Genomic DNA, 12,037 nt, shown 5'->3' on the forward strand with positions numbered 1-12,037 from the left:
TTACCATGTTGGCTAGGCTGGTCTCACACTCTTGATCTCACATGATCCACCCACCTAGGCCTCCCAAAGTGCTGGGATTATAGGCGTGAGCCATCGCAGCCCACCTGGGTTTTATTTTTGATTAAAAAAAGAGACCTTATTTTTTAGAACAGTTTTAGATTTACAGAAAACTTGAGAAGATAGTACAGAGTTCCCATATACTTTGCACCCAACTTCCTCTATTACTAACATCTAACATCTTACATTATTATGATATGTTACTTCTGTGGTGGTGGTGGTGTTGTGAGACAGGGTCTCATTCCGTCACCCAGGCTGGAGTGCTGTGGCGCGATCATCACTCACTGCTGCCTCAAACTCCCAGGTTCAAGAAGTCTTCCCACCTCAGCCTCCCGAGTAGCTGGGACCACAGGTGCACACCACCACACCTGGCTAATTTTTGTCTGTAGAGGTAGGGTTTCACCGTGTTGCCTAGGCTGATCTTGAACTCCTGGGCTCAAGCAGTCCTTCCGCCTCAGCCACCCAAAGTGCTGGGATTACAGGCATGAACCACTCCATTTGTTACAATTAATGAATTAGTACTGATATATTAACTAAAGTCTATGGTTTATTCAGATTTCCTTGTTTAACCTAATGTCTTTTTTTTTTTTTTCTGTCACAGGATCCCACCCAGGAAACCAGAGTAACATTTAGTTGCCATCTCTCCTCTTCGCTGTGCGTTTCTCACATATTCCTTGTTTTTGATGACCTTGACAGTTTTAAGAGTACTGGTATTTTGTAGGATGCCCCTCTAATGGAATTGTCTAATTTTTTTTTTTTTCTAATTAGACTGGGGTTATGGGTTTGGGGGGAGGAAAACCATAGAAGTACAATGCCATTTTTATGAGATCATATGAAGGTTACATGCCATCAACATGATTTATCACTGAGTTCAGGTCACATATTAACTTGGTGGCCTATTGTTAACTTTTCAGTTTCTACTAAGGTCCAGTAGCAAACCAAAAGTTGTTTCTTAAAAGCAGAGTAGTTACCCACAGACAATGACAGAGATTTGCTCCAAAATCCTAAGGGTTTGTACTGTGATTCACCAATGGTTGCTTGCCAAAGATTATAAACAGCACTTATTTTTTGGGAGAAAGGGCCTTGCTCTGTTGACTAAGCTGGAGTGCAGTTGCATGATCATAGCTCACTGTAACTTGAATTCCTGGGCTCAAGGGATCCCGCCTCAGCCTTGCAAGCAGTTAGGATGGACTACAGGTGTGCACTACCACACCTGGCTAATTACCTATTTTTTTTTTTTTTTTTTTTTTGTGTGTGTGTGGAGGTGGGGCTGGTCTCAAACTCCTGGGCTGAAGTGATCCTCCCGCCTTGGCCTCCCAAAGTGCTGGGATTACAGGCGTGAGCCACTATGCCTGGCCTCTCAACAGCATTTAAATCTGCCATTGACTCTAAGCACCATCAGATCTGCTGGGTCATATGGCCCAAATGGCAGAACTTGCCCAATAGCCTGGACCTGTTGTAGAGCCATCTCTTCTCCTACAAGGTATTATGTGTGTGTGTGTGTTTTGTTTTTTCGGCTGTAGAAGGGGCCAAATGCAACAACTTATTCTTCAGCTTGCAAGTGATATCTTGACATGTCCCATACTGGTCCCCTAGAAATTTCATGAGGTGGAGGGTCCCAGATGTTTTGTGAGACTTATTTCCTGTCTTCAGACATGCAAATATTTTACCAATATGTCTAGAGTAATTGCTACTTCCTGCTTACCATGAGTAATCAGCATAGTATCATCAATGTAATGGACCAGTATGAAGTTCTTTGGAAGGGGAAGACTAAATTATGACATAGGGCTAAAGGGTTGCTATATCCCTGTAGAGGGACAGGAAGTTGTATAGTGGTCTTGCCAGTTGAAGGTAAATTCCTTCTGATGGTATTTTCTAATAAGTATAGAGGGAAAAAGCACGTGTCTGATTAATAGCTGCATACCTAGTACTAGGAGATGTGTTGATTTGCTTAAGTAATGAAACATCTAAATGGCAGTGCAACTGGAGTCACCATGTAATTAGGTTTATAAGAATCTATTGTCATTTTCCAAGATCCATTTGTGTTTTGCACATGCCAAATAGGCGAGGGGAAAAGAAATGTAGTGGTTGTCACCACCTCTGCAACTTTCAAGTCTTTGACAGTGGCACTAATCTTTACAATCTCTCCAAGAATGTGGCATTGTTTTTAGTTTGCTATTCTCATAGGTATAAGCAGTTCTAGCAGCTTCCATTTGGCCTTTCCTATTACAATAGCCTTTATAGGTCAGGGAAACAATGTGGGGATTCTTCCAGCTGCTGAGTATATCTCTTTTGTTTTTGTTTTTTTTGAGACAGAGTCTTGCCCTGTCGCCCAAGATGGAGTGTCATGGTGCGATCTTGGCTCACTGCAACCTCTGCCTCCCAAGTTTAAACGATTCTCCTGCCTCAGCCTCCCAAGTAGCTGGGATTACAGGTGCTCGCCACCACGCCCAGCTATATTGTTTTTGTATTTTTAGTAGAAACGGGGATTCACCATGTTGGCCAGGCTGGTCTCTAACTACTGACCTTGTGATCTGCCCACCTCGGCCTCCCGAAGTGCTGGGAATAAAGGTGTGAGCCACTGTGCCCGGCCGAGTATATCTCTTTTAATTATGCATTCTAGAACTGGGGAAATGTAAGCACAGGATGGGTCCAGGGACTCAATGGGTCTAATGAGAGATGAACCTGAGCTGAAACTCCATTGATCACTCCACCTCCATTAGGCCTCTAGTCTGACTGGCAGGCAGAGTAAAGTTTCTGGTTTCCCCAGATTAGTATTAGATCAGAGCCACTGTGTAGTAATCCCTGACAAATCTGATTATTTCTCTTCCCGCAATGCACAGTTACCCTGGTAGATGGCTATTGGTCTCTTTGGGGGAAATAACAATATACATTTTTGGCAATGTAGCAGAGTCCTTCCTCAAGAGGATCCAGCCTATCCTTCATTCAGAGTTCTGAGAGTGTAAACTGGCTCAAGTCTGGGAATTGATTGAGAGGTTGTGACTCTTGTTTTGGTGATGCAAGTTAGGATGTCTGTTTCCTAGATCTAGAACTCTTGCACTTATACAGGTCAATAAGAACTTAGTAGATTGCCTGTTTATTTTTCTAGGGACACAACGATTAAGGGGCCAACAGCACAGGTCTCTAAGAAAGACAATATTGTTTTAGCTCTGCTGGTAATTATAGTAATCATGCCCACCTAATTTTTGGCAATTAAGTGCCACCCTGGGGTGGCACTTAGGAATCCCAGTTTGATGGTAGCAGTTTCCACTGTAAGATATATGTGACTAAAGAGAAGGGCAGCCACAGATCTCTTCAAGGATGCTAGGGTTCTCTTCACAAATTTATTTCTTACAGTCATGGTAAAAGGTGTGTCCTCTGGACCCTCCTGGGGTGGGTAAGCAGGTCTTAAATGATAAATCCACTCTAACATTCCAATCTCCCCAAGCCTGTGGATACCTTTCTCTACAGATAACTAGGCAGTTCTGGCACTTCAACTTCATTTAGCATAGGTCCTTCTGGGTGGATGGAGGTTAAATGATCAATGGAGTTTTCACTCAGATCCTTCTCACGGTGGGCTCAGTGGGTCCCCAAACCCATCCTGTAGTTATTTTCCTAGTTTGACATGCATACTTGGAAAAGGCATACTCAGCAATTAAACACAGCATTAGGGCTTTTTCTAAGCCTCTGAGATAAAACATTGAATCCAGAATCTCTGGTGAGTCCAAATCAATAAATTTGGCCTGATAGAATTTATAATCTTTCCACCTTGATCCCTATATGAGTTTCCTGGAGTGGTCAAGACAAAGTACCACAAACTGTGCGTCTTAAAACAACAAAATTTATTCTCTTGCAGTTTTGGGGGCTAGAAGTCTGAAATCAGGTTTTCGGGAGGGCCAAGCTTCTTCGGAAGGTGCTTTGGAATAATCCTTCTTTGCCTTTTCTTAGTTTCTGCTGGCTCCTGGCATTTTGTGGCGTTTCTTGGCTTCCAGTTGCATCACTCCAACCTCTGCTTCTATCTCCAAATGGCCTTCCTCCCTCTGTGCTCATTTATCTATCTGTCCTCTTCTAAGGGCACCAACCATTGGATTCAGGGCTCACTCTATACCAGTACGACCTTATCGTAATTACATCTGCAAAGGGCCTATTTCCAAATAAGTTAATATTGTGAGGGTCTAGGTGGACATGAATTTTGGCAGACCCTACTCAACCCTCTACAATCCCACACCTTAATAGTCTTTGTATATTCTTTTGTATGCTCTGAATTTCTTGGCATGTGCATTTATTACTTTTTCAAGTAAAATTAAAGGAGAAAACAATAACCCCCGGAGTTCTGTGGCACAAAATATAAATATTCTTTCCGTTTCAGTTTCTCCCTTGGAGGTCACTACTATTTAGTCTCCCTAAGCTGGTCTTCCAAAGTCTTGCCCTTCTCCAAACTTTTACCAAACTGAAGACAAAGTGATTGTTCAAAATGATCTCAAGATCTGTCAATGAGGATTAAGCATAAGCTCCACAGTTAGCCTAATATGGCTTTTCATGATCTGGTCTCCAGTACCCCTCCTCTTTTCAGTTTCATCTTTCAGTACAATCCCCTGCTCCCTACCTGTTCCGCCCTGGACTCCTCGCGGGTTTCTGAACTGCCCACGCCATTGCATTCCGCCCTGTTCCGGCGCTGCACTCTGTTTCACCGATACTTCTTGCACCCACGATTGCAACTCAACCTTAGAGGCTACTCCTCCACTCCATCCCAGAGATGAAGCATTTCGCCCGTGGATGCTTGAAAACGGTTAATATTTTCCCTTTTGTTCCTCTTAAATCAAAATGTTTACGTGAAATACTATGATCCAAGAACACACACTGCTGCGCTTGCTTAACCGGTTTGAGTTTAACCAGTTCGCCTTCTCCGCCCCAACTCCGGTGCGGTAACTCCCGGCCCCGGAGCGACTGGCCTGGCCTGACAGCGGAGGCCCAGGCCCGCCGGGCGACAGCCTGGGCAGGCCGCAGCCACGCTTCACAGCTAAGGAAAACCCGTTCCGGCGGAGGGCAACGCTCGGAAGCCAAGTGTGACACCGCAAGGCGCCAGAACGCGTCAGCACCCTTCACACCTAAAACTGGCCTTCCTCCTCCTCACTCAAGACGCTCCCCGCCACTCGTCTGGTAGTTTCCAGCTCTCACACCCTCTGCCAGTCCCCACACACACCTGACGAGAGACGCAAGCCAGGGGGCCGCGGGGACAGAGCATGCGCAGCAGCCGCATCGCGCGGTTCCCCCTCCATGCCCCGGCGGCTCAGCCCGCGCACGTGTGTGCGCATGCGCCGCGTCCGGGCCCCTCCGCCTCCGGCCGCACCTCCTCGCGCAGGGTCGGAGGCCGTGGGGCGGGGCGCGCTGACGCGCGCGGAAGCAGCCTGCGGACCCTCGAAAACCGCTCGAGCAGCTGAGCGGCTGCGACCACTGCCTGGCACCCCGACGGGAGGGGCTCCGGGTCGTTCGGAGCCGGCTGAACCCCTTCGGCCCCGAGCGGCCGCATGAGTCAGGGGACTATGCCCCAACCCGGAGCGTGGCCAGGCGCGAGCTGCGCCGAGACGCCGGCGCGGGAGGCTGGGGCCGCGGCGCGGGAGGGCGGGAAGGCGGCGGCCAGCGGGCAGCAGCTGCCCGAGATGCAGTGCCCGACCGAGCAGTGAGTGCGCGGGGCGCGGGCCGTGGGCGGCGGGCTCGGTCCTCTCCGGAAGCCGGGCTGGGGTGGGGAGTCGTCAGCAGAGGGTCCCTGGGCGTCCTCAATTCTGAGTGAGGCCGTTGGCGACAGGGAGGAATTGGCAGACAGTTTTGCCCAGTGTCCGAGTGCAGATTTCTTTCCAAGGGCCCCTCACAATTCTGGTCACACAGTGTCTCCCCTCCCGTCTCATTTTTGACATCTGCACGTCTGAAGTTAAAGAAAGTTCCAGAAACTTGGGAAGCAAACCCGAGAAGTGGTGTGTTTTATTACTATTTCCCTCTAGATCTTTCCTCCAGCCTGGCACAGGGAGGAAGTGAGGTCGCCCTTGCAGCAGCCGCGGGAGAACGGAGCCGCGCGACATGTTCTTTGAGGCGACGTCCCACCTGTTGGACAGACTTTGGACTGACCCATTCTTTTTGACCCTTTAACGGCCTGACTAGTATCCCTTCCCGCATTTCCTTTTAAAAAGGAAAGTCAGTGCTAGTTACATCAGTTCCTTACTGTATTGTGAAGAAGACGTTTTGGAAAGAGTTCCTGATTTCTGCAAGGGTCTGGGGGTACGCGTGGAAGCAGAATAGAAACTCGAGTGAAACTTTTCTACACTCTCAAGTTCTAGGCACCTATAAATGCCCTTGGAATTTAAGAAATTATGAAACCACTCAGCCAGCCAGTTTGACAGATATTTTAATTGGCTGGAAAGTTAAATTTAAGATGTGTTTAAATGCCAAAAGCACTGCTAGAACTTTCAAAAAAAAAAAAATTCCTGAAAAGGGGTCTTTTGGGGCCCTGTTAGATAGATACTGTGTTATAATAACGTATTTGCGTAGTACTTAGACATTCTTATTTGTCGAGAACCGCCTTGGGATGGTGTTATTCACACTTAATGGGTTAATGGCCACTGGAAAATAAGATTGAGAGTCAGTGGTCTCAAGCTCCTGCCTCCAGAGCTAGGCAGTAAGTGAAGTAGTGAAGTTGGCTAGGACCTGGAGAGCTTGTCTCTGTTGAGAGGCAGGGTCCCCTAAGCTCAGGCCTGTAGTTGCTGCATCTTCTGTATTTAAAGAATCCAGCTATTTGGGCCTTGCATGAAATACGCTGCTTTTTAAATAGTGGCACCTTTTTTTTTTTTTAAATTGAAGCCACTGTACAGGCCCATGTGTGAGCTGATGTGTCCTGTGGCGGCCAGTTTGCTCTCTGGGTTAGAGTCTGTATTAGGCCATTTTTGTGTTGCTATAAGGAAGTTCCTGAGGCTGGGTAATTTATAAAAAGAAAAGAGGTTTAATTGGCTCATAGTTCTGTAGGCTTTACATGAAGCTTGGTGCCTGTATCTGTTTGGCTTCTGGTGAGGCCTCAGGGGGCTTTATTTAACTTACCTCGGAAAGCCAAGTGGGACCAGGCAATCACGTGGTGAGAGAGGGAGGAAGAGAGAGGCTAGGGGTGCCACAAACTTTGAAACAACCAGATCTGGTGTGAACTTGGAGTCAGCAGTTGTCTGTCACCAAGGGCATGGCACTAAGCCATTCATGAGGGATCCAAATACCTCCCACCAGTCCCCACCTCCAATACTGGGGTTTATATTTTAATGTGAAATTTGGAGGGGACAAATATCCAGACTATATCATTCTGCTCCTGGCCCCCCAAATCTCATGTCTTTCTCATGTTGGTGAATATAATAATCTCTTTCCAGCCATTCCCCAAAGTCTTAACTCATTCTAGCATCAAGTCCAAAGCCCTAAGTCTCATCTATGACTCATCTCTTTCCACCTATGAGCTTGTGAAATCAGACAAGTTATTTAATTCCACAAATTCCTGGGACATGGACACAGTGCAGCCAAATTCTTTGCTAGGACGTAGCAGGGGTGATCCTTACTCCAGTTCCCAAGAACTTCTTCATTTCCATCTGAGCCTCATCAGCCCGGCCTTTACTGGCCACATTTATTTTATTTTATTTTAATATTATTATTTTTTATTGAGATGGAGTCCTGCTCTGTCACCCAGGCTGGAGTGCAGTGGCGCAGTCTTGGCTAACTGCTACCTCTGCCTCCCAGGTTCAAACAATTTTCCTGCCACAGCCTTTGGAGTAGCTGGGATTACAGGCGTCCACCACCATGCCTGGCTAATTTTTGTTTTTGATTTTAGTGGAGATGGGGTTTCACCATGTTGGCCAAGCTGGTTTCGAACTCCTGATCTCAAGTGATCTGCCCGCCTCGGCCTCCCAAAGTGCTAGGATTACAGGCATGAGCCATCGCGCCCAGCGCACTGTCCATATTTCTATCAGCATATTGGTCACAACCATTTAGCCCATTTCTAAGAAGTTCCAAACTTTCCGTCGTTTTTCTGTCTTCTTCTGAGCCCTCCAGACTCTTCCAACTTCTGCCCATTACCCAGTTCTAAATCTGCTTCCACATTTTCAGGTGTCTTTATAGCAATACTCGAGCCCTCAGTACCAATTTTTTGTATTAGACTGCTTTCGCATTGCCATAAAGAAATACCCGAGGCTGGGTAATTTGTAAAGAAAAGATATTTAATTGGCTCATGGTTCTGCAGGCTGTACAGGAAGCTTAGTGCCTGGATCTACTTGGCTTCTGGTGAGGCCTCAGGGAGCTTTCACTCATGGCAGAAAGCCAGGTGGGACTAGGCGATCACATGGTGAGAGAGAGTGAGGTGGGGGTGAGGTGCTGCAGACTTTTTAGCAACCAGATCTTGCATGAACTCAGTAAGAACACACTCATCACCAAGGGCATGGTGCTAAAGCCATTCATGAGGGATCTACCCCCATGATCCAATCACCTCCCACAAGGCTCCTCTCGAACCATGGGGATTACATTTTAGTATGAGATTGGAGGGGAGAAATATCGGAATCATATCAGAGACTTAACCTCAGACTCTGCAGAGGGTTAAATAGGGGGTCTCTTGCCCCTAACGCCTGCTCCCCGGGCCCATGCTGGTTCCTAATTGCAGCTTCGCCTTCTTTCTACCCTGGTGGTGAGAACCATGCGCTTAATTTAATGCGCTGTCTCACGTGCTGCACCTCAGCCCCAGCCATGTCATGCTTCCTGAGCAATGCAGAAACTTTGAAGCTAGACCATGTTCTCAAAAGTATACATAGTTATTTGGCAAGTTTTCTGGTGGATGTGATTCTCATTCAGAACACCTATGAAAATAGACAATGGTAGGAAGAAGTGCTCTTTCTTGAAAAGTTTTTGTGGCACAGGTGCCTCTTCTGTCTGCTGCTAGTATAACTATATAGACTTAGAGCTGAAAGGAATGTAAAAAAAAAACTAGCCTAGGTTTGTCATTTTACACATTCACAGATTTTTTTAAGTGTAGCTTGATTGGAGAGACCCTGATGCGTCGATGGGAACCTCCCCCTACCTCTTCTGGGCTTCCTCAGCATAACCAGGCAGAGAGACATGATTTATAGTGACAGCCAACTTCACTTTTTTTTTTTTCCCTTGGTTTGCTTCCCACGTTTGCTTCCCAGTAGATGTTCCGGTTTGTTTGTGTTCCGGTTTTTCTTTTTTAGTAGGTTAATTTTGTTTTCTCTTTATTTTTGTTGTGTTTGATTATCTCATTCTCTTTCACATCTAAAGATGGGGCAGAACAAGAGAGGTGAGTTTAAGATGTCACCTTTTAAACATCATGTCTCAAGTTTTGGACTTTCTAGCCTTTTTCCATCTTTCTGACTCGGCAGTATCTGGGTAGTGAACTGTTTCTCTATGGTATTTTCTCATGGGCTAGAGAAACTGTACCATGGGTGTCATATAAACAAAGTTTGCAATATAAGGTGTTCATGTCAATTTCTGCATGATGATATATATAGCTTAATAGTTGAGTATCAATTTAAATAGTGTAATGTCCATTTTTAGTCTCCTTTTTTTGTCATTGGAGCCGAGGCCTTTCTTTCCACCCAGATAGTTGGGTTTGCTATGAGGAGGAATCATTTAAAATGTTTACGCTTAGAAGTATGAACACTGTAAGACTGTAGAAGTTTTGGGATATCCTATAGAGTCATTTGTAATACATTCAGTGGACAGTAATTACAAGTACAGAGCATAGCCCAACTTCTGCAGCTGAATTAGACATTCGGGATATGTCTCTGAAGGCTGTGGTGATGGGTAGAGAAAGAGATGGCTTATTTCCTAGGCAGCACAGTAGGTTACTCTGATTCCTTTCCACTAAGCTCATCACATTTCACAAGTGAGAGAAGGGGAAAAAAAACATAGAAACCACATGGATAAGCTGCTTTGTTTTCTTGTTTGTTGAGACAGGGTCTCTCTCTGTTGCCCATTCTAGAGTGCAGTGACAATCATGGCTCACTGTAGCCTCAACCTTCCGGGCTCAAGCGATCCTCCCACCTCAGCCTCCTAAGTAGCTGGGGCACCAGGTGCACGCCATCATACCCAGCTAATTTTTTTTTTTTACTTTTTGTAGAGACAGAATCTCACAATGTTGCCCAGGCTGGTCTCTAACTCTTGGGCTCAAGCAATCCTCTTGCCACAACTTCCTGAAATCCTGGGATTACAGGCGTGAGCCACAGTACCCAGTGATGAGCTACTTTGTATACATCTCATTGCAGTTTTTCTTTCCCTCCCTCCCTCCCTCCCCTCCTTTTTTCCATCCACCCATCAGCCCATTTAAGAGCTGTGGTTGGCTCACATCTCCTAGACAAGCCCTAAGAATGGCTTGAAATATAACTTAGGGTCACATTTGAAGAAATCTTTTGTCAGACCAGATTACTTGGCCTTCTTCAAGCTCCCTCTGCTGCTCTCCTATGCTCTATCCCCTGCTCACTCCACCCCCAACATCTGACTCCTGCTGTATCTGGTCCTGGGACATGGTTGGTGACTAGGCCAGAAATGCTTAGGGAATTGAGAAGAGACTACTCCATGGCCCTTCTCTGCCTGTCTGAGGGTGAGACAGGGTTTGAATCTGTGGAGGCATTCTGTCGGTGAACCCCTCTGAAATTGAAAGCAATTTTATATATGTTTCTGGGCTTAGGTTCTGATGAAATCTGCATTCTCAAAGGGGCTGTGAACAAAAAAAGTGGCACACTGTTGTTCTTGTGGATGTATTTTCTGCCCCACCCCACCCCCAGATGCTGCTACAGTTTGGAGTAGGGATAAAGTCCACTTTCTCCCAACCTGATGAAGAGCCTGCTTTGGGGTCCAGAACTAGGATGTCTCTAAGAATCAAACCTTATTGAGAGTGGCTGCATTGACCCCAGATACCTCTGGAAGTCACGTGGAGTAGCATGAGCCAGTCGTGGAAAGTCCACTTGCGGAAGAGGGGTGGAATTTTGGCCTGGGTGCCGGTACTTTCCTGTATTTGATGTGTTGTTCACCCATGTCTGAACCACAGGAGAACGGCTGGGTTGGTGGTCTTTGCTTTTCCTGTGCCTGTGTGGGAAGGTGTGTTAGTGTCATATTGGTTGACACTGTCTCACCAACATTGCCTTAGTGTTGCCATTAGTCTCAAAGGACAGGCTAAGTTAAGTATGAACTGCAGGGTTCAAGTCCAGAGAGTTGAATTAAAAAGAGCCATACTTAGTTCTTTTAGACAAGTAAGGGGAACAATTTTTAAAAGGTTCATAATGGTGAGTGATTAAAATATTCTGTCTTGTTAGCTTTGCGTATGCATTAGAATTAATTTTTTTCCTATTACGTATTTACTTGAATCAAAAATTGAAAAATTGGCTTCACAGAAATGCCTTCTGCTTCACTAAGCTCTGCTTTTAACTCACGGCTTTTGCTCTTGGGAATAGTATAATTTTGTGTCTGTATAGTGAGCATGTTTAAAGTAAGTTTTCAAAAATTGGTTGGTATGCAGGTCTTTTTGAACAGAGCAAGTGGTACCAGTTATAATTTAGTATGTAATGTTATATAGCTTACTCAGTTGGATGTGTTGTCTTCATATCAAAAATAAAATATTTTATCTCTAGGTTAAGAGAAAATAGGTAAATAAGCTGGATGTGGTGGCTCATGCCTGTAATCCCAGCACTTTGGGAGGCCAAGGCAGGCAGATCACCTGAGGTCAGGAGTTTGAGAACAGCCTGACCAATGTGAAACCCTGTCTCTACTAAAAATACAAAAATTAGTTGGGCATGGTGGCACATGCCTATAATCCCAGTTACTCAGGAGGCTGAGGCAGGAGAATCTCTTGAACCCAGGAGGCGGAGGTTGCAGTGAGCCGAGACTGCACCATTGCACTCCAGCCTGTGCAATAAGAGCGAAACTCCGTCTCAAAAAACGAAAATAGGTAAATATT

The 12,037-nt window shown here is 45.8% G+C and overlaps 1 protein-coding gene across 1 annotated transcript in view; it reads left to right on the forward strand.

Annotated features, from left to right (window-relative positions):
- The first annotated feature begins 5,438 nt into the window (after positions 1 to 5,438).
- Positions 5,439 to 12,037, forward strand: part of OTULIN (OTU deubiquitinase with linear linkage specificity) — a 37,747-nt gene continuing 31,148 nt past the window's right edge. Inside the window, exon 1 of the mRNA XM_017893306.1 lies at positions 5,439 to 5,737. Coding sequence (XP_017748795.1) covers positions 5,586 to 5,737 — 152 coding nt within the window. The 5' untranslated portion in view covers positions 5,439 to 5,585. The remainder of the gene's footprint in view (positions 5,738 to 12,037) is intronic.

The sequence above is a fragment of the Rhinopithecus bieti genome, unplaced genomic scaffold, assembly GCF_001698545.2.
Source record: "Rhinopithecus bieti isolate Rb0 unplaced genomic scaffold, ASM169854v2 scaffold_22165, whole genome shotgun sequence".
Lineage (NCBI taxonomy): Eukaryota > Metazoa > Chordata > Mammalia > Primates > Cercopithecidae > Rhinopithecus > Rhinopithecus bieti.